The sequence below is a fragment of the Gymnoscopelus microlampas genome, assembly GCF_963454915.1.
Source record: "Gymnoscopelus microlampas genome assembly, chromosome: 13".
In the NCBI taxonomy this organism is placed as follows: domain Eukaryota; kingdom Metazoa; phylum Chordata; class Actinopteri; order Myctophiformes; family Myctophidae; genus Gymnoscopelus; species Gymnoscopelus microlampas.
The window spans coordinates 5,933,016-5,956,598 of NC_139950.1; the positions used below are offsets into that span (position 1 = coordinate 5,933,016).

The following is a 23,583-nucleotide window of genomic DNA, read 5'->3' on the forward strand; positions in this document are numbered from 1 at the left end:
GGCCATAGAGATCAAAGCTTCAGTTTTTTTAGGGTGTAGTGTCCACTTTCAGCCAGCAGGTGGCATCAGTGTGTTGCAGAGACCATAGATGGCAGAGACTGCAGCATGTTGTTTGTTTGATTGATTGATTGATTGATTGATACTATATTAGACAGAAATGCAAACAGCACGAGTACAGTCATACACTTGGTCTAAAAGTCCTATTGGACTGGTCCTATGTATTCAATTCATCAACATAACATAAAAATAAAACAAAAAATCTATATCACCTCAAATATAAAACAGTATATGTACAGAGTAGAACTTTATTTTTTTTGAGCGTTTGAAGTTTGAAAGAGGGTGTTTTTTGGATGGAACAAAAAGTTTGTTCAAAAAGTCAGTACAAAAAGTTAAAGCACTATATTATGATCGTAATATCATTGCTATGTTCAGTAACAGGGGTCTCTCTGTCTCTCCATCTCTTTAATAAACAGAACATACATTTTCAGGTAGGTTACAAATGTCATCCAATCGGAGTGTGTGTGTGTGTGTGTGTGTGTGTGTGTGTGTGTGTGTGTGCGCGCGTGCGCGTGCATACCATAGAGAATGGGTGACTCTTTGCTTCCTCTCTGATGTTGGTGAACGGCGACTCCAGGATGAGAGAATCTGGAGGCGTTCCTGAAAGTTAATAAAAAATAAATAAAAATACCGTTAGCATCTCGTTACATCTCATTAAACACATTAAAACCGGGAAAGCATTCGAGTCATTTTAGATATTTGCGTTGGCTATTCAAAAATAGCAGATCTATAGCTACTTAGCAGATCTAGCAGATCTAATAGCAGATCACATCTGCTATTTTTGAACAATTTTGAAAAATCTTGTACTGAATTAGAGGGCATTTGTAGAATCGGCCTCAGGTCTTAATGGGTTCAACTCTCTATCCTAGCCCCGCCCCTCGCCTAAACCAAACAGTATTTCCAGTATGTGAGAGGGTGTCTGATGTATCTACATGACAATTACATACTTTTACAGACTGTTTTACCTTTATGTTGGATTACATATTATGTGTGTATCACTCCCGTGTGTGTGTGTGTGTGTGTGTGTGTGTGTGTGTGTGTGTGTGTGTGTGTGTGTGTGTGTGTGTGTGTGTGTGTGTGTGTGTGTGTGTGTGTGTTGCAGCCAGCAGAACAACAAGTGGAATGAATCAACCTACGATGATGAAATACATTAGTTAGTTTCATTTCCTCCTTCAGAATTAAGTTACAGAAGCCTCCTTCAGAATTAAGTTACAAAAGCATCAGTTTTTTCTTTGTCATTTCTTCATCATTCATTTCCTTCTGAGAACCTGCAGGTGTAACTTATTTATCTGTGCCAATTTCCTTCCTATTTCCCACCAGATAACAGCAGTTAGAATCAGTGGTGGACAGTAGAGTAAATGTACTTGAGTAGCCTACTGTACTGAAGTACATATTCTGAGGATCTGTACTTTACTTGAGTATTATATATTTTTGACACTCATTACTCTTACTCGAGTACATTTCCACAACAAATATTTTTCTTTTACTCAAGTGCATTTCTAGGAAGGCTGTAAAGTACTGAGTAGCTACACCCGTTTGCTTTACATTTTTAACTTGACCTTTCATGACCCAAAGCTCCATTCAGGTCAGCCTATTGGCCACTCCCACCATACATTTTAAACATTTGAAAACTTGTGAAATGGTACATTCTGCATAATGAGTACTTTCTACTTTCGGTACTTTAAGTACATTTTGATACCAATACTTTTGTACTTTTACTCAAGTAAATTTAGATTTCCGGATTGAATTGCTGTTAACAGTATTACATAAATAATACATCATAACTGTTTTAACCGTATAAAATAATAGTATACATTATAAGTGTAAGGGGAAAACAGACTAGACCTAAGTAGTAGAGGTTTGGTGTAAGGGGAAAACAGAGTAGACTTAAGTAGTAGAGGTTTAAAGATAAATCTCTCCTACTTGAAAATGTAGAGGTTCAAGTAGTAGAGTGAAGTTTTTGCCTTATGCAGACTACCTTCTTATGTGGCCCAGCCATTGTGCTGCTACTGTTTTATCGTTTTACGTTGTCTCTAAAAGGTGACTCTCCAGCAAACAGACTACTTCAGACTACAACAGTCTGTTGGCAAAAGTTGGCATTTAGGTCAGTTTTGCTTTCTAGATTCTTTTTAGCTGATGTAATAGTAAGTGGTGAAACTGGTCGCTTCTTTTAGGCTTGTTTTCATAGACCTGGTCGCTTGTTTCGCTCACAGGATCTGGCAACACTGGAGCCAGCTCGGAGTTGCAGCTCGGTTGATTGACGCTAATTAACGTAATCTAGTCCCGACCCGACGGAACAGCGCTATCTAACAACAGGTTGTCGGCAGGAGACGCTTTCCAATGCCTTCCGCGGGCGGCCGAGTCGGGCCGATATCGGTGCGGCGGAGAGCTGCCTAAACCTCATGTAGATAGATATAGATATCACCCTCTGTCTGCACCCACCCGCCCCTCTTTTCTTTCTTTGACAATGTTACAATAAAACTACGATTCTATGATTCACAATGTCCTGACCTGATCGCCTGGATATTGTCTTGCGTTCATGTTGAGTTCACAGCTTATTTTTGTATTTCCTTATATAGCTGCCAGTGAGGAGCCCCCAACGGGAGGACGTAGCGCCTCTGTCCTACTCCTCAGACTCAGAGAGAGTACATAGAGTGACAAAGATCAGCCTCCCCACCCGAACATGACTTATTATATTTATAGATGCTCGACCAAACTGAATGCTCCGCTGTGTGCTCTCTCTCTCTGTGCATGTGTGTGTGTGTGTGTGTGTGTGTGTGTGTGTGTGTGTGTGTGTGTGTGTGTGTGTGTGTGTGTTTCCTTACCTCTGTCACAGAGTCGTCTCACCAGGTTGGTGGCCACTCTGAAAATAAATAAATGACACAAAAAGATGTGCATTTTAGGAGACAGAAAGGGGATGACAGCCAACAGGGTAACACTTCCTTTTTAGTCCATCTCTATAACACAATTTAATCTGCTGATAACACTGTATAATTATAGTTATAAACACTCACATAACAATAATAAAAACACACACACGTATTATAATTTAGAATTGCTGGAACGTCAAGGACTTTTTTTTTTGTTGCAAGGATCATGATGTAATTTATTACATGGCTTGGTTGAATGCTTGATTCTGATTGGTCAGTGACTGAATTCAGCGCTCTGCTATTTTTCGGTAATGGCCGGTGCTATCAATACCGGACCACTGCTATTGGACAGAGCCTGAGCACCTGGCTCATATCAATCTGTGGTGCTTGATTGTTGCCGTATCCAACATGGCGTCGGCCATGTAAACAAATAATATACAATGTAATTTACAGCTAAACAGTACACTCAGGAAGGTTTTTGAAAACATTTCATTCTGCTTTTTATTAGCGTTTGAGTTGGAAATATTCACAGATCGAACTTCAATGGTCAATGGCTCATAAACGAGACACAACATAAACGTCTCTTTACTACTGTAGTAATTGTAGACAACGAGCTACACCTGACGCTTCCCTGCGCAGTGTGCACCCGTCTGTACATGGAGACAAATGTTATGTTTCCAGTTGCCTACATTAGGCCTACTATGGTAGGAAATATGTTTTGTTTGTGTTTTGCATGGGTGCATCAATGGGAGACCGCGTGTCGATCAATAAATAAATGTAAAAGATTGCATTTGATCCTCGCATCTCTCTCAAGCTGGGCCTGTGTTATATTTACGTGGGAGTAGCTAATGTGTGCGTTTGCTACCCAGACCCCCGCCCCTCACATTATCAAATAGGACTATTTATCTTCATGTGTGAACGCAATAGGCTCTATTCACAGCAGCCACATTATGAAGACATTCACAGGTGTTACCAATGATACTAATGAAGGCTCTGTTCCATTTAGTCTAGCACAGTGGTTTCCACGACCCCCATAACTCTGAGAGTGTACAAATGGAACCAAATGGACCCTAACGGGTCCATTTGGTTCCATTTATACACTCTCAGAGTTACACACCTGTAAGGGGCCATTTGGAAGCCCATGAGGGTCCCTGGACCCCAACTGTAGACCCACTGGTGTTTCCAGTGAGCCAACATGCACAATATCAGCACCCTGACTCCGTCTGACCAGAATGGAACAGAGCCTTCATTAGTATCATTGGTAACACCTGTGAATGTCTTCATAATATGGCTGCTGTGAATAGACCCTATTCTCCTGTTGCATGCTACATGTGTGAACGACCAACACCGGACAAGGTGTCTGTGTGTGAATATATGTGTGTGTGTGTATATATGTGTGTGTGTTTGTACCCTGTTCCCAGTGAGTGTCCCCAGATGTACACAGGTTTCTTCCCAGTCTGTTCCCTCAGCCACAGGTAGAGGAACAGAGCATCTGATGTCATCACATGTTCTGACGGACTGCCGTCGGAGTCCCCCCAACCTGCAACCACACACAATTTTTTTTTGTAACTATCAAACTTAAATAAATTGTCCTTGTCAGAAAAGCGGGACAACTGTCATTGAAGTGATAACTTATTAGATTAAAACTCCAGTTAAGAGTCAAAATGGTGAAAATAAGCTGCCAGGACTGGTCAGTAGTACAACACTGCTAAAACATCCACCTACCTCTGTAATCAAATGTTACCACATGGTAGCCAAACGAACTGAGGACCTGAGAGAGAGACAGAGAGACAGAGAGACAAAGACAGAGACAGAGAGAGAGAGAGAGAGAGAGACAGAGAGAGAGAGAGAGAGAGGGAGAGAAAGAGAGAGAGACATGACATCAAGTTTGCGTAAAACAGCAGATCTACAGTGACTTTAGGACAGGGAGATATGACTTCAAATCAATATTACGATTATTTAAAACTTTTGCCTCGAGTACGGTTACTGAACGATGATAATAAAATCGTGAAAATAGCCCATCTGTAGATCGCCTATTCTCCACTATTTTAGCACACCACCCATCATACGATGAAGTATAATACAGTGGTTAATCTGACTAATCAATTTAATTGATTATAAAATATTCATTAGAAGCTTTTCATGTTGTTTCGTTAACCCCCCCCCCAAAAAAAAGAAGAAAAAAAAAAAAAAATCCAGCGGCTGCCGTGTTAAGTGGTCAGATGGGTTGGCAGCGTGCATTTCCAGAGCATGTTTATTTTAACAAAACAAATCTATCCATTGTGTTCCACTTTGGATCAATGGAACTAAGGTCTTATTTAACGGTATCACTTTTTAATATTAATGTTTATGTTATCATTAAGATCTTAAGATCTTAGTGTTTTTGCAGATCATTTGGGGGCCCGATATTGTACACAGGTGTGTGTGTGTGTGTGTGTGTGTGTGTGTGTGTGTGTGTGTGTGTGTGTGTGTGTGTGTGTACCTTGTACAGTTGCACTCTGTGATCTCCACCCCTGTAGAGACAAGTAGGACAGGTTTATATGGGTCAAAGGTCACAATATGCACACACACACGTATAGTACAGTAGTTAATGACACATACACAGAGTTCTACGCATGTGTGTGTGTTTTGTAAATATTGTTACTTGATACTATGAGAGCTGTCACTGTGTGTGTGTGTGTGTGTGTGTGTGTGTGTGTGTGTGTGTGTGTGTGTGTGTGTGTGTGTGTGTGTGTGTGTGTGTGTACCTGCTCCCTGCGTTTCCATGGAGATAGAGTATTATGGGATGGTGTGATTTCAAAGTGGATTCATACCACAGCTTGTCTTTCCCCTGAGCCTCTCTCCACATCACTGCTGGCACCGTATGCCTGCGCACACACACACACACACACACACACACACACACACACACACACACACACACACACACACACACACACACACACACACACACACACACACACACACACACACATTACAACAGTGTTTCTCAAAGTGGGGCCAGGGGACCCCAGGGGTCTTTGAGTGGGGTTCCAGAGGGTGCCCAACATAAAAAAAAAAAAGATATCAAAATCAGTTTAACCACTTTAACAGCCCAAAATAGCAGATCTACAAGCTCACAATGCGTCATATCGCGACTCGTCGTCGTTTAACAACACAAATTTTGTATGGGGGTTCCTGGCATAAAATACATGGGGAGGTATGCGGCCAAATACTTATTCATTTGGGGGGTCTTGACATGAAAAGGTTTGAGAACCACTGATTTACAAATGTACAAGTTAGGCATTTAGAAGACTTTTAGAAGACTCTTATCCAGAGCGACTTACAAGTGTGATCACAATAAGCGGAGTAAACCTGAACTCTAGTCAATAAACAACAAGGTAATTAGTCACCTTAGTGCAGAGAGAATAATGTAGCGCCTCAAAGACAGACAGTCTGAACTAAACAACATGCCGTCTAAATAACATTCCGTACATTTGCGGTCAAGAAAAAGACATCTACCAAACAAAAACATGAGAACAAGTGAGAGAGAATCTTACCACACTCCTATCTTCACTGTGTACTCTGGTTCCAGGTAGAAGTTGCAGGTGTGGTTCAACCCTTGGTCCTGGGGCCTCTTCAGGTCAATGAAGTAGGGCATCCTGACTGTGCACGCGCACACACACACACACACACACACACACACACACACACACACACACACACACACACACACACACACACACACACACACACACACACACACACACACACACACACACACACACACACACACACACACACACACACACACAATAACGGGTCAGTGAACGGGCCACGTCTCTTCCAGAATGGTTAAACCCATTAAGACCTGGAACGCATCTGTGTCACTTTAGATGTCTTTGGCTATTCAAAAATAGCAGATATACAAGCTCATAGCGCGGCACTCGGTGCCGCGCTATGAGCTTGTAGATCTGCTATTTTTGAAAAATCTTGAAACATATTTTTTTAGATCTTTTTCAAAAAACTGTTAGGATTTAGAAAACATTTTTAAGAATCGCCTCAGGCCTTAATGGGTTAAGAGGTTCATCACTCACAGTATGTGACATTCACAGCCACTCATACGCATAATAAACATACTGTAAGCTGATCATTTAGCATCATGTAAATCATCTATTTGCAGCATGCCACACAGTCGTACAAGAGAGAAAAGCACAAATGAGGCTTTCGTCTTACCTGTACCAATCTTTTTTTATTTTATTTTATTTTAACCCCCTTTTCTCCACAATTTAATAGTGGCAAATATCACCCTCCCCGCCCGGCTTCCCTCCACCCGAACACGGGCTAAATGTGTTCGTATAGAGATGCTCGACACCACCATGACCCTATAGCACCTGGCACCTGACAGGTGCTACAACATTTTTAACTCAAATCTTTGCTTCTGGGGGGTTCTACAAATGTCTTCTAAATCCTAACAGTTTCTTTTTATCAGTGGTCCTCAAACTTTTTCATGTCAAGGACCCCCAAAATGATATGTATTTGGCCGCGGACCCCCATCTCAAAATATTGAGTTCTAGGGACCCCCAGAAGCAAAGATTTGAGTTAAAAATGTTCACAAAAAAATATTTGCGCACATTTTCACGATTTTTCAAAAAAATAGCTGATCTACAAGCTCATAGCTTGTATATCTGCTATGTTTGAATAGCCCAAAGTGTAAAATAATGGTTATATCTCAAATCTAAAATGACACAGATGCGTTCCCATATTTAATGGCCAAAAGCACCTATTCAGCACCTGGCACCCTTTACCAGCACCACTCCTGTGTTTCATCTGTTGTTGCTGCTATTACACCTGAGTTGGCTCCCCCCCGGGTTGATCTAGGCTCTGGAGACAGACTGTTGTCTCACACTGAGCCCTAATGCTTCCTCCATACAGGCTGTGCTACGGAACCACTTAAAAAGCACACACTGACAGAATGCTTGTCCCAACATTTCATTGGAGGGGCTGCTATTTTTAAGCACAAGCACAATGGAAGAACATTTTTTATAGATAATGATTGGATTACATACACTATGAAAACATGGTTGTCTATAAAAAAAAATAAACTAAATTTGTTCAATTCTATATCCAGTGAGTGATGAAGATAGCAGCCATTCCAGAATTTGTAAAGTAAATTAGATACTGGTTTCAGTAGATGGGCAAACAAAGGGCTAATCATTGTAGATGAGCTTTGTTCAGGGGAAACTTTGAAGTCATACAGTATATGCAGCTTCAGCAAGAATTTGGCTCGTCAGGGATGGACTTTAGATTTCTTCAATTAAGACACTATTTACAAACAAATACTAACTGGGAGCAGATCTGTAAATTGCCTTAAAATCTAGAAAATATTTTTATGTTGAACGTGGAGGGAGAGATGACAAGGAATCTGATAGCCCATCTATACAGATGGCTTCAAGACAATGTTATGGGAAACACTCAGAAGTGGGAACTAGAAATGAACATTATTTGTATCACTGACAAAAATTGGGAGAAATCCTGCCTTAATGGTCATAAATGGTCATAAACTTTGTGCCGAACTGCAAGCCTGTACATTTGTTATTTTTGAAAAAAGATTTGACAAATCCTCTCTTCTGGGGGTCCCTGGCACAAAACATTTTCAGATGGGGGTCCGCGGCCACATATATATCAATTTGGGGGTCCTTGGTACAAAAACGTTTTTTTGAACTACTGGTTTAGAAGGCATTTGTAGAATCCCTTTAATATGAAACCCTGTACTGTATGAGTATTAATATGAAACCCTGTACTGTATGAGTGTTAATATGAAACCCTGTACAGTGTGGTTGTTAATATGAAACCCTGTACAGTGTGGTTGTTCATATGAAAGGTAAACATACTCACCAAAGTTTAAGAAGACCAGCTTGGCCTGGATGGACGGACACAGCTTAACGATGAAGGGGATGGCAATGTAAATACCCAGTAACCACAAGAAGAGCCGCTTCAACCGGCCCACCATGGATAACCTGAACACACACACACACACACACACACACACACACACACACACACACACACACACACACACACACACACACACACACACACACACACACACACACACACACACACACACACACACACACACACACACACACACACACACACACACACACACACACACACACAAGCACACACACGCAAAGACAGAGAGAACAAGAAAGAGAGAACTTTAGTATTCATGATTATGTAAAAACTTTAAAGCTATGTCTGTGTCATCATTTCCAAGAACTGAACACATAAAGAGGCCAAATATTGAGAGATGCTTTTGAAAATAGGAGAGGAGAGAGATGTGTACAATTTGCAATGTAGGCATTCCGCAAAGGTAAACTCATGCATCAAATGCAGAGAGACAGTGTGGCGCCTCAGTAAACTATAGGATCACAGGTAAACCAAGAACCGAGCATCAGTCTAAACAGTATACTATCAAAAATAGCAATCTGTACATGGAAACCGTAAGATACCAGGTAAACAATGAACCTAGCATCTGTCTAAATGACATGCTATCTACAATTACATTTGAACAATGTGGTCAATAAAAAAAAACAAGCCAAAGCATGAGGAGAAATAACCAAGGTTTGTCTGCATGGTCGCCATATCTAGGTCAAGTGCTGAGGACTGAGGTGGGTTGGGATACTTTAGTATTTTAACGGTTCCTTGACAATTCCCTCTTAAGCATAAAACACACATTTCTCTGCTGAGGACCAGGAAAAGTGTCCGTTTATAAAATATTAAAGTATAAATTTGACCTCACAAGTATAGTGATACAAGTAAAAGTACACGCACACACACACACACACGTGCAAGGTTATCTGAGGGACACAGAGACTATAAATAATGCAAACAACTGTAAGAGAGAGAAGAGATACTGTAGCACTGAGAGCTCACCTTGCACACACACACACACACACACACACACACACACACACACACACACACACACACACACACACACACACACACACACACACACACACACACACACACACACACACACACACACACACACACACACACACACACACGCATCTGGGTCAAACATTAGCTTCAAATCATCCTCATGGTTAGCATTCGGGCTGTGAATCGCCTGCTATCTCACGATTTGATTCCGATTATTGGGGTCACGATTACGATTTTTGGGGATTTTTTTAAAAACGATTCTCGATTCAAAAACGTGTTTTTTTTCCGATTCAAAATAGATTTTTTTCCGATTCAGTCCAGAACTTGCCACTTCTCAAAAATATCATTATACAAAAATAATGGAGAAAAAAAAATCGAATAGATTTTTTCCTGCAGCCCTACTTAGCATCAGTGGAGTTGCCTGGCATTAGCATTAGCCTGCACTCTGATGAAAACACATTGACCCGTTGTCACACTTTAAAACCCCCTACAGTCTGCATCTGATTAACCCATTCAAACCGGGAACGCATCTGTGTAACCATAATTTTACACTTTCACTTTCAAAAATAGCAGATATTCAAGCTCATAGCACGGCACCGAGTGCCACGCACTAAAATAGGTCTGGCCGCTGTGACAGAGACACCTCACTCACAGTGTGTCCGCGTGATGTGGTTCAGACAGACAGACATGGTTTCGTAGCGAAGCAGGCTGGATCCCAGGCTACTGATATTGTGCATGTTGGCCCACTGGAAACACTCTGTTACACCAGTGGGTCTACAGTTGGGGTCCAGGGACCCTCATGGGCTTCCAAATGGACCCTTACAGGTGTGTAACTCTGAGAGTGTACAAATGGAACCAAATGGACCCGTAAGGGTCCATTTGGTTCCATTTGTACACTCTCAGAGTTATGGGGGTCGTGGGAACCACTGTGCTACACTAAATGGAACAGAGCCTTCATTAGTATCATTGGTAACACCTGTGAAGGAAGTGATAATATGGCTGCTGTGCATAGAGCCTATTATAAAATAATGCATAATTCTATTACTGTACCACCTCCGGGGGCGTGGTTTGCCCAAAGCTCCGGTTGGTTCCCAAATCACGCGCCAGTGACCCCCAGGAGGACTAGAACGACTTCACTCTGCTGTCTGTGACCTTTAACCCCCAGGAACAACCTTGTTCTGCTTGTCTGACCTTTGTACCAGTTTATTGTGCTGACTGTATAAAGTAAGAGTATAGTGCTGACTGGGCTCCTACTGTGTGCTCTCTGCACTTCCTTGCTGTTTAGTCTGTTGACGTGACTAAAGGTCTGGGATGTTGCACTGCTGTGGTTGCAAATATAAAAATACAACTGAGACTCATGGAAAAAAACACAGAACCTCCAAAACTGCAGTTGCGTTTTGTGACGTGGAACCGAAACAAGACATGATATCAGTGGTGGGAAAAGTACTCAAATGTTTTACTTAAGTAAAAGTATTACTACTGCAATGTAGAAGACCTCCGTTACAAGTAATAGTCCCGAATTAAAAATGTACTTGAGAAGAAGTTCAAAAGTATTGGTATCAAAATGTACTTAAAGTACCAAAAGTAAAATGTTTGAAAATAGCAGATCTACAAGCAGATCTTGTGAGCTTGTAGATCGGCTATTTTCAAAAGGCCTACTGTAGGTATAAAATAGGGGTAAAGTGGTTAATGTCTGTTTTATAATGTAATAATTTATATCTGCAAAGTAACTAGTAACTAAAGTTTTCAAATAATTGTAGTGGAGTAAAAGTACAACATTTTCCTCTGAGATGTAGTGGAGTAGAAGTAAAAGTATAGACAATTGGAAATACTCCAGTAAAGTAAAGTAAAGTGAAAGTGCAATACTTGAGTAAATGTACTTAGTTACTTTACACCACTGCGTGACACACAGGCCGGCTAAACATCATGCATTCTGGATCTACATACCGTGCGTGTGTGGAAATGTGTACCGATGAAGTTTCAGCAACAAAGCAATGATGCAGATTTTAAAATAATAAAGGATAATATGAATGTCACCATTAGACAGACAGACAGACAGACAGACAGACAGACAGACAGACAGACAGACAGACCTAATCTATAGCACGCACTATAGATTAGGGCTGTCCTCAACTTAACAACAGTGCTATTTATCAGCTGAGAGCCAGCTCATCTCCTAATGGAACCTGATGTGTGGAGTCAAGTCACACTTTATCATTAGTACACAAACTGTCGTAATGGTTGAAAACTCTATATATATATTCCATGGGGAATATGATCATACCGATGTAGTGGAGAAAGTGCAGACTCAGGGCTGTTCATTGATACAGTGATACGCTGTAGAATGAACAGCAAGTGCGTCCGTTGTGTTGGTGACACACACACGCACACACACACACGCGCACACACAATCCTAAAAATAGGTCTTGCCGCTGTGACAGAGCCACCTCACTCACACTGTGTCAGCGTGCTGTAGTTCAGACAGACAGACATGCTATTTCTGCATCCTGCCGCCTCAGTTTTACCAATACCCAGATTGAATCAACTGAGAACACTTTTATTAACCCATTAAGACCTGAGGTGATTCTTTAAAAAAATCTAAATCCTAACAGTTTTTGAAAAAAAAAAAAAAAAAAACAATTTTCAAGATTTTTCAAAAATAGCAGATCTACAAGCTCATAGCGCGGCACTCGGTGCCGCGCTATGAGCTTGTATATCTGCTATTTTTGAATAGCCAAAGAAATCTAATGGGTTAATCTGTATGTCAAAGAACTGTAAATTATTGAATCAGACTCAATCATTTACTCCAATTTACTATTGTCTTCGTTGTTATGAGGCCCCAAACTGACAGTGCTGTGGTTCTGACAGACAGACAGACAGACAGACAGAACATACAGGCAGTGTAGATCGGCATTTTTTTGTCAAAGACAGTTGGTGTACTGTATATTGAAAAAGAACACACCAAGTACAGTGCAACTCAGGTCCGTTTTAATAAGTATAGAGAGACTCCACACTGAAGTGATATTGATCAATTGAAAACATTATCAAAGTATTCTGCGGCACCCCTGGCACCCACTTTGAGAGAGCCTCTAGGTGTCTCTCTACTCTATCAATCACATTAAAGAGCTGGATCACACAGCTAAGTGCTTCCTGCCAGAATCCGGCCAATAGGAGTGTGCAAATACACTCTACCTGCCGGGGATTCTGGGAAATCCATCCCGCTTTAATACATTTAGCTGATGACTGGGATGCACTATGCAGAGAGTTCAGGACACCATACAGAACAGGTCTGCAAACATGCATTATTGTATTAGCTATTATTCTATCGATTACATTTTTAATTGAATAATTGTTTTTTATTTCATATGTATATACCTGTATACTTTTTTTAATGGAATAGTTATTCCCATTAAATCTTTTTAATTGCATTTGAAGACAGTGTGCGGGAGTTTTTTCTTTCAAATGGATATAATGACATATCAATTAACCGCTATTATGTAATACATGGCCGCATCACGCTTTCAGCAGACAATTCAGTTGCCATATTTTATTTCACATTATTAGACTTATCAACACGCACGCGCACGCACACACACACACACACACACACACACACACACACACACACACACACACACACACACACACACACACACACACACACACACACACACACACACACACACACACACACACACACACACACACACACACACACACACAGCAGAGGTCAGTACGCAATGTCAACCACACAAATCATTGCCTCCAGTAGCAGGTTACTGGCTCAGTGCCTAGCTCAAGGGCACAAGGGGCTGACAAGCCAAGTCTGAGTGTGTTAATTTCAGAGAGAATGAAATAAGTCACATTCTGTTGGAGTATTATGTGTTTATGCTTTCTCACAGTGCAGATTCTACGATGCTTGCTCTTGGCTCTCCTCGCTTTTTTCTGCTGATATTCTTTCTTATTGCTATTAATCACTGGGAGTGGGACTGTATATAGCAGTGGTGGAAAGTAACTAAGTACATTTACTTAAGTAAAATGTTGAGGTATTTGTACTTTACTTGAGTATTTCCAATTTCCAATAGTTTTACTCCACTACATCTCAGAGGCAAATATTATACTTTTACTCCACTACAATTTTTTGAAAACTTTAGTTACTAGTTACTTTGCACATATAACTTATCATATTATAAAACATACATTAACCACCTTAGCCCTATTTTATACATTGGCTCTTTGAAAATAGCCGATCTACAAGCTCACAACACGTTGCATCGCGACACGTTGTAAGCTTGTAGATCGGCTACTTTCAAACATTTTAGTACTTCTACTTTTGGTACTTTAAGTATATTTTGATGCCAATACTTTTGTACTTTTACTCAAGTAACATTTTGAACACAGGCCTTTTACGTAACAGAGTGTTTTTATATTGTGGTATTGCTACTTTTACTTAAGTAAAACATTTGAGTACTTTTTTTGGTATATAGCAGACAAGAGGTCAAGAGGTCCAAGGCCACAACCTTTTCTGGATCAGGGCCCACTTCTCAAAAAATCTCAAAAGCGCTCGTTCGGCAACAAGCACAACAAGTAAAATTGGTATTGCATAAACCGGCGTGGCATGCATTCCCAGTGTGCATTGTTCCAGGGTAGCTTTTCAGTTATTTGTATGACAATTAAACACTTCATGACCGTGACAGCTTTCCTAGTCAGAAGAGGAGCTAAGAGATACAGCACACTCTTCACCGTCACACTGACTAGTGGACACATGCATGTACTGCATGTACCGTCCACTTCATTCAGTGCACTTTACAAAAGAAATTAAACTTTTTGTGTCTGGGAGTGCGGTTCATCTTTTTAACCCATTCAATGCGGGAACACATCTGTGCCATTATAGATTTTAGGTATAACCACTATTTTATACTTTGGCTATTCAAAAATAGCAGATATACAAGCTCATGAGCTTGTAGCTCTGCTATTTTTGCAAAATCGTGAAATTTGTGCAAATACTTGAATATATATATATTTTTTTTCTTTTAAAGTGTCGTGTATTAGCCTGTATGGCTTATAGTTATGAAACAGTATTCAGGTAAAACATCAGATAGAAATGTTATCTTGCTAAGTAAGCAGAATTATGAGTGTTGTGAACCAGGTGCTTGCATAGACAATCAAGGGGCTCTGCTAGGTGTGAGTGGCATTTACATTCTATTCTTAAGGTTGTTACACACCGGGGCGATTTATTCGTGCGAATAATGTGTTTTTTTTTAAAACCTTATAAAGTCAATGGCTCCGTACATGGAGCGAAAAAGCGAAGCGAAAAAGCGTCTTCTAATTATTCGGAACGAGTCCGAATTTTGCGTATATTCGCTATATTCGCCGGTATGTAAGGACCTTTAACCTGGTGCCATCAGGTCTAGCTCCCCCACAGCATTTGCTAATGTTCAAAGACGTTGATCAACAGGTGGGGCTCTCATTGACCCCCACCCAACATGAACCGTTTGCATTCTAATGTGAAGCTATTGTGTTATAAAAGCTGAACTAAAATGTAACTCAGTACGAGTACAGTGGTCACACGACGTGAAGCTGTTAGGCCAGGGGCTTCGGCTCCTGGCTCCTTCTGCTGTTGCTCTGAATAAAGGCTGAATATGGGAACCTGGTCCTGACGTCTTCTCTCCTCTACTTTTATTACAACCAACCAACCGGGTAACCGCAGCTTATGCCTCAATTACACGTCAAAAGGGAACACTTTTGACTCTTTGCTTCTGGGGGTCCCTGGAACAAAATATTGAATATCAGTGGTTCTAAATTCATGTCAAGGGCCCCAAAAATTATATGTATTTGGCCGTGGGCCCCCATCTCAAAATATGTTGTAATAGGGACCCCCAGAAGCAAAGAAGTTAAAAATTTTCAATTCAAAAAATATGTATTCAAAAGGTTTGCGTAAATGTTCACGTTTTTCCAAAATAGCAGATCTACAAGCTGCATGTGTCTGCTATTTTTGAATAGCCAAAGAAATCTAGAAATGATGTGTTCCCGGATTGAATGGGTTACGGCAAACTGACTTTGGCCTCAACAAGTCAGCAGTGACACCTTACTTCTAACCTCATTTTCCTTCCTCATCAGCCGTCTGTTGAGAAGAGGAACCAAAACAAGCACACAACATAAGAGCACACAGCAGAGAACGGCTTTAACCTGACTTTAACTCTATATACTTAGTTGACCGGAGTCCCCCCACCAAATCTCTAAATTAGCCAATCTACAATCCCAAGACGTTGTGAGCTTGTAGCTAGTTTTGCAAATGTTCGCCCCAGCATATGGACGTGGCTAAACATGAATTATTGATTGATTGAATACTTTATTAACTAGATTGTTGACAGTACAGATAGTACAGTTAACTCATCCACTGCCAGACTTATTGCTGGCCGCGTTTGCCCACTGCCAGAGATTTTTCATTGAAAAAAAAAAAGTACTCAGGAGCTGAGATACAGAATTGTTAAGCTTTAAGTTAACAAGGAAGTGGATGGGAGTCTTTTCCTTCGAAAAATCATATCTCCTTGGTCTTAAACTCTTTGGGTCAAAAAAAATAATAATAATAATAATAATAATAATTACGTTTTTTACGTCTGTGGCAGGGTTGGTAAACGGGAATAATTACGTTTATTACGTCAGTGGCAGTGGATGAGTTAAAGGTTATTATGATAAAATAATAACACAAAAAAAGCACCAGGGGCTTGTTTCCATTGTGGTCCTTTTTACTCAATTCATCAATACGAGAATGTATTTTTACCCAATGTTGAGCCAAATTTTGTGGTAACGCATCTGTGTCATTTTAGATTTGAGCTATAAACATTATTTTATACTTTGGGCTGTTCAAAAATAGCAGATCTACAAGCTCATAGCACGGCAACATTTTTAACTCAAATCTTTGCTTCTGGGCGTCCCTGGAACAAAACATTTCACAAATGTTCGCTTAAAAAATATGTATTCAAATATTTGCACACATTTTCACGATTTTTCAAAAATAGCAGATCTACAAGCTCAAAGCGCTGCACTCGGTGCCGCTTTTTGAGCTTGTATATCTGCTATTTTTGAATAGCTAAAGTATAAAATAATAGAAGTATTAAATAATGGTTAAAGTGGTTAAAATCTAAAAAGACCAGTCGACCCCATTGAGTCTTCTACCGTGAGCCAAACCTAGCTCCTTCCCCTACTCTACTCCCACTTTGGCGGGCGGCAGTGTCTCAGGAGGTAAGAGTGGCCACGAGGGAAACGGAAGGTTCTCGGTTCCATCCCCATGCGACCCCCTGGGTTACTGAACCCCTAGCTGCTCCTGATGAAGCAGGTCTGTGCCTTTGCGTGGCTTCCTGTGCGAGTGGGTGAATGTGATGCACATTGTAAAGCACTTTGGACAAAGGCACTATAGAAATGCACCAGAATAACCATTTCTCTTCCCACAAAAACCCCTTGGCGGTCCGCCAACAACACCATTAGGTTGAAGTTGCTTAGGCTCTATTCACAGCAGCCATATTATGAAGACATTCACAGGTGTTACCAATGATACTAATGAAGGCTCTGTTCCATTCTGGTCAAACAGAGTCAGGGTTGCTGATATAGTACATGTTGGCTCACTGGTAACACTCTGTTACACCAGTGGGTCTGCAGTTGGGGTCCAGGGACCCTCATGGGCTTCCAAATGGCCCCTTACAGGTGTGTAACTCTGAGAGTTATGGGGGTCGTGGAAACCACTGTGCTCGACTAAATTTGGAACAGAGCCTTCATTAGTATCATTGGTAACACCTGTGAAGGAAGTGATAATATATGGCATAGATGTGCATAGAGCCTATCGTCACAGTTTGCTTCTTTGGAATGTGTTGAATTCCTCCTCTCAAGCACTGTTAATGTAAATACTGTGCAACGTTTTTTGGTGACTTTACTGAACTGCTGCCTAATCTGTATGGACTCTGACTGAGTAGTTATTGTTGGTGGTTTAAACACCCATGCTGACACACCGCAGGACAAAGGGACTAAAGAACCGTGTTGTTCTTGATAACTATGGACTGACTCAGCATGTGACGCAGCACGTGCGCACACACACACACACACACACACACACACACACACACACACACACACACACACACACACACACACACACACACACACACACACACACACACACACACACACACACACACACACACACACACACACACACACACACACACACACACACACACAGTCTGGACTGAGGCCAAATCCACACTAAGATGTTTTTGTTTGTTCATCTCCAAGGGTGTGAATATTTTCTACATTGTGGTAACTGACACTGCTCTCAGGCTGATCACTCCTGTTTTATGTGAGTGTGCTAATCTATCTATCTATCTATCTATCTATCTATCTATCTATCTATAAGCAGACGTACAGCACAGTACCTACAGTAGCTGAGACAACGATCTCACAATGCGTGAATGTAGTGGCTTAGATGTGAAGCTGTAGAGGGGAATAACAAGGCTATTGAGTGTTCTTCTTTCATTGCCGTCGATGAGCAGGTAAATGTTATTCTATGAGTGTGGCAAACTCTGACTCATTACTGTCATTCTGTATTCCTGTCTCTGAGACTTTGTCTCGGTAACATGTTAATACAAGTGGATGAGTGTCAATCACACAAAAAGCCATTGTCATCAATTATCACTGTTATTCTTATCAACAGGGAGGTTTTAGAACTAACGGACTCTCTGTTCTGTAAATAAAAATAACACACTTCCTCTTTCCCCAAGATTGTCACCTCAACGCGACTCTGATTAAATTATCTACGGTACGGTACACATACAGTATATGTATGTATGTAGTAGGTGCGTAATGTGCACACATACTGTATGTACAGGTATGAACATACTGTATAGTGTTATGCTACACAAATAAAGTTGAACGACAATTGGTGGGTAGAATATAAGTGTAAAAGAGTGGAGCACAACTGAAGCCAAACAAACAAACAAACAAACAACCGAAAACCTACAAGCTCACAATGCGTTGCGTTATTTTCATCAAATATAGTGTGTGTAGACTGTAGTGGGGGAAAAAAGAGCGGACCAAGTATAGAGCCCTGGGGTACCCCGGATAACTACTGTAAGCATATGGGGTTTAACTGGTTAAAAAGTAATAGTGAAATGGTAATGTATCAAACAACATGTTCACATGAAGACAAATATACTAGCAATTGGTTGTGTCGATACGCTCAGCGACACGTTTTGGAAAAAGGTATTTAACCCATTAAGACCGATTCTAAAAATTCTAAAATTCTTCTAAATCCTAACAGTTCTGAAAACCTTATGTTACTACATCAGTGGTGCTCAAACTTCATGTCAAGGACCCCCAAAATTATATGTATTTGGCCGCTGAGCCCCATCTCAAAATATGTTGTTCCAGGGGATCCCCAGAAGCAAAGATTTGAGTTAAAAATGTTGGCTTTAAAAATATATAATATTCAAAGATTTGCACACATTTTCACGATTTTGTTTCGTTATCACTGACAACTTATAAGATATATGTGAAGTGAATGACCGTTATATGGTAAACCCCACCTACAGTATCTGGCACGGAACTGAAAACAAACAATACATCAATGTAGACTCAGTGACTCTCTAGCTGCCATTCAGTACAGCTGCTGGGAATTCAACATCAGAATTATCTGCAGCTCCTGGGTGGCCAACAACACCACAAAACACTAGCCTAAACAGATCTACAAGCTCACAATGCATTGTGGGCACGCTGTGAGCTTGTAGATGTACCATTTACAGCGACGGAGTGTGTGTGTGTGTGTGTGTGTGAGTGAGTGAGTGAGTGAGTGAGTGAGTGAGTGAGTGAGTGAGTGAGTGAGTGAGAGCGAGAGAGAGAGAGAGAGAGAGTGGGCGGAGAGAGTGGGTGGGCGTGCGCGTGTGTGTGTGTGTGTGTGTGTGTGTGTGTGTGTGTGTGTGTGTGTGTGTGTGCGTGCGTGTGTGTGTGTGTGTGAACCTGAACTGTAACCCAATATAAGCCCTGATATTCTATCCTACCCGCAGCGCAAGTCGGTAATTTTTAATCAGCTTTGTGTAGAAGTGTTCAGACACACACTGTATAGTACCTGCATGTGTCTGTTTACAAGCTGTTAGAAGTAACGGGTACAAACAGAACACTGTTAATTGACCATAACTGTGACTGCAGTGCTGACTGACCAGAGACAAAAGTGTCTATCTGCTCACAGCAGGCTGCTTTAGCACCAGGTTCCTAACCCTCTTGCCAAGTCAAAAACCTTGGCGTAGTCATGGACTCGAGACCTAAATAGTGGTGAAAAAAGTACTCACATTTTTAAGTAAAAATTCAGTCTGGAATTAAAAATTTACTTCAGCAATAGTACAAAAGTATTGGTATCAAAATGTACTTAAAGTACAAAAAGTAAAAGTACTCATTATGCAGAAGGTCCCATTTCCCAAGTTTTCAAATGTGTAACATTCATAAAACCGGAAGTCCCACCGGAAGTCCCACCGGAAGTCTGACTTCCGATGGGGCACATTCAAGACAATCGCATAGTGTTCTGTCCTAGGCTGTCCCCATTTCAGATTTCCTGTGTCTCTCCTACGTTGTCTCCCTGTCAGCTTTCCTAGTGCCTGCCTGTCCGATAAAAACTGTAAACATATAGTTTTAAAAAAGTCTAGAGGGCAGAGTTAACACCAACGAACGATACAAAAATACAACCGTGAACGATAGTTATAGTTATCTATATACTGTAGTTATAGTGCTCAGTGTGAACGCCCCTTAAACTGTCTCCATCTCATCTTTCCAACTGCGTGTCTCTCCTACGCTGTCTCGGCTTTGAGCTTGCCTACTGTGTCTCTCCTACGCAGTCACCATCTCAGCTTTCCTGTTGTGCGTATCTCTTACACGGGGGCAGTCGTAGCCTAGTGGTAGGGAGGCCGTCTGGGAAGCAGAAGGTCCCCCGCGGCCAAGACATTTAACCCCTGACTGCTTTCCGAGACGCTCTGCCCCCGTAGGGTTCCACTTCCACTTCCTGATACTTAGTATGGGTCTAAATGCAGATACCTAATTTCACTGAATATCTCTGCTGTCGGGCACAATCCAGCCAACTCCAAAATGTTCATTTTTCAGGAAAAAAACAACAACGTGGAGTTAGGAGGTTTTGTTCATCATTGATAAGAACAGCTGAATGGACCTCCAAGCTCACAATGAGGTTGGAGGTCAAAAGGGGGTGGAGCCTGGAGTCAGCAAAACCAGCTAACTCCACCCCCCTTTGGTGGAGTTAGCTGGTTTAGCAGAACGTTTGAGGATCCAATGGAGTTAGCTGGTTTTGCCAGAAGCGCTTTTTAATACTTTTCATTGATTCAATATTTTTTAAATCAACACACAGACGTAAAGGGTGTTCAATAGCACTGATTCATGGAAAAATGGAGTTAGCTGGTTTCTGCCTGACAGCGAACCAGATTATTGTTACACTTGCACTTGCCGCCTGTCAAGGGGACAGTGTGCTAAAATGTATATATATATAATCTCTCTCTCTCCCTCCCCATTAAAGGTAGAGCAGCTACTTCTTAAAAAGTAAGAACATGGAAAAACAGTTTGTGTGAGTACATGTGCAGCGCATGGCGTCGGACAGTGACAGACATGACCTCTGACCCTGACCTGTTACCGTCTGACGCGAGCGCTGAGCCGGCCTCAGTCAGCCTGCTGTGAAATAATGAGAACGAACACACACACACACACACGCACACGCACACGCACACACGCACACACACACCTCCCCGGGCTGTCCTTGACAACCTTCCATAGTTGTCTCCTCAGCAGTCAAATGGGACTAAACTCATCTCAAGTGCAAAACATCAACCCTCCCCCTGCCCTCCTTTTTCTCCCTTTCTGAAAAAACAACAAAAACGATGGAGCTTGCACACTAATTTCACCCTCTTCTTTACACCTAAACCTGTGACGTCACGTGACAATAAAGTTCATTCTCGATTGTGCTATTCTTTTAAAATTAAAACCTGAGACAGATTCCACAAATGCCTTCTAAATCAGTAGTTCTCAAACTTTTACAGATTTTTCCCCCCAAAAAAACAACATATAGCAGATGTACAAGCTCGCAGCGCGGCACGAAGTGACGCGCGGCGAGCTTGTATATCTGCTATTTTTTAATAGCCAACGCTAAGATCTAAAAATGACACAGATGCCTTCCCGGTTTTAATTGGTCAAACTGAGCTAAAAACTAAAACTGGGTGTGAAAAAAAAGACACTTGTTCTTGGTCTAAATGGGGGTCGTCTGCATTCACTGCTGTGCTAATGTCTATTTACATGACAATACTCTAATGACACTGACGTTTTTGTATCACTGGTGCTGTTTACTGTTGATACTGATACTGCATCTTTTATCATTACTATTAGCATATTGTTGCAACTCTCAGGCTGTATCTGTGTACCTGTGGTTAATATGTCTGTGCTGCCTGGCAAGGGAATTTCCGCTGTGGGATCAAGAAAAGTCTAAAACTAGACTTTAGACAAAAAACGAACACTAACTGAAACTCCCTCTCTTAAGCTTTCCTAATGCGTGTCTGTCCTATAACTTTAACTGCTACAACATCTTGAATCTTGAATTGGGTATGTTGATTAATAGGCCAGCGTTTTGGGAAATCTACAAGTTCACAATGTCTCGTAATGCGATTCGTTGTCAGCTTGTGGACCGGCTATGTTCAAAATAGGGCTTGAGTGGTCAAACAATAAAAACGAAACTTGACACTAGCAAACCCACTCGTGAATGTAACTGAAACTAGACCGAATTGAAAACAAACATTTGAAATTAAATTCCTATAAAACTATAATGAACTAGCTCCAACACATCTTACAATATACCCTTCAAGACAAAAGAAAGGACTTTCAGTGGGCCTTCTGAGTTCCCCCTTCAGTTCACAACAATTTTATCCATTTCCTGAAAATATTTTGGTTTCTGCCCGACAGCAGACCGATCAACAAACCCAGAAGTAGCACTCAACTCCAGTCAGAGCCCCAAAATGAGAACCAAAAGACACAGAAAATCACTCCTCCCATTCCTAACATGAGACCTTACGAAGAGGGCTGTGTGTTTGTTTGTGTGTGTGTGTGTGTGTGTGTGTGTGTGTGTGTGTGTGTGTGTGTGTGTGTGTGTGTGTGTGTGTGTGTGTGTGTGTGTGTGTGTGTGTGTGTGTGTGTGTGTGTGTTTACGTCACACATAAAGAGCCTAAACAATAATGAGTGTTTAGAAAGTACATTGTAATGTAAACTGGAGTGATACTCCCCTACAAGTCTTGTCTAGTGAAACCTCTTGTATCACACACACACACAAACGCACACCCACACCCACACACAGCAGGTCAGCTAGCTTTCATCACAACATGAATAAACCATTAATAAAGCCTCACGGGGCCTCATGGTTCTACCAGGCTGGTTCTTCCAAGTTTAGGAGAAGTATGTTCCGAGTCACTGCATCTCAACCGGGGACCACCAGGGGTCCAAATGGACAGTTCCAATAGGCTCTATGCACAGCAGCCATATTAGAAAGAAATTGGGGCTTCTTCTTACTTCCTTCACAGGTGTTGTTACCAATGATACTAATGAAGGCTCTGTGAGAGTGTACAGATGGTACAGATGGTACAGATGGAACAAAATGGACCCGTAAGGGTCCATTTGGTTCCATCTGTACACTCTTATG

General features: G+C 41.3%; 1 protein-coding gene across 1 annotated transcript in view; it reads right to left on the bottom strand.

The window, feature by feature from the left end:
* LOC311059018 (lysophosphatidylserine lipase ABHD12-like) overlaps positions 1 to 23,583 on the bottom strand; it is a 37,060-nt gene that overhangs the window by 6,106 nt on the left and 7,371 nt on the right. The window contains exons 3-10 of the mRNA XM_084076592.1: positions 8,805 to 8,926; positions 6,467 to 6,572; positions 5,675 to 5,794; positions 5,410 to 5,440; positions 4,653 to 4,698; positions 4,338 to 4,467; positions 2,883 to 2,920; positions 578 to 657 (exon numbers count right to left, since the gene is read on the bottom strand). Coding sequence (XP_083932718.1) covers positions 578 to 657; positions 2,883 to 2,920; positions 4,338 to 4,467; positions 4,653 to 4,698; positions 5,410 to 5,440; positions 5,675 to 5,794; positions 6,467 to 6,572; positions 8,805 to 8,926 — 673 coding nt within the window. The remainder of the gene's footprint in view (positions 1 to 577; positions 658 to 2,882; positions 2,921 to 4,337; positions 4,468 to 4,652; positions 4,699 to 5,409; positions 5,441 to 5,674; positions 5,795 to 6,466; positions 6,573 to 8,804; positions 8,927 to 23,583) is intronic.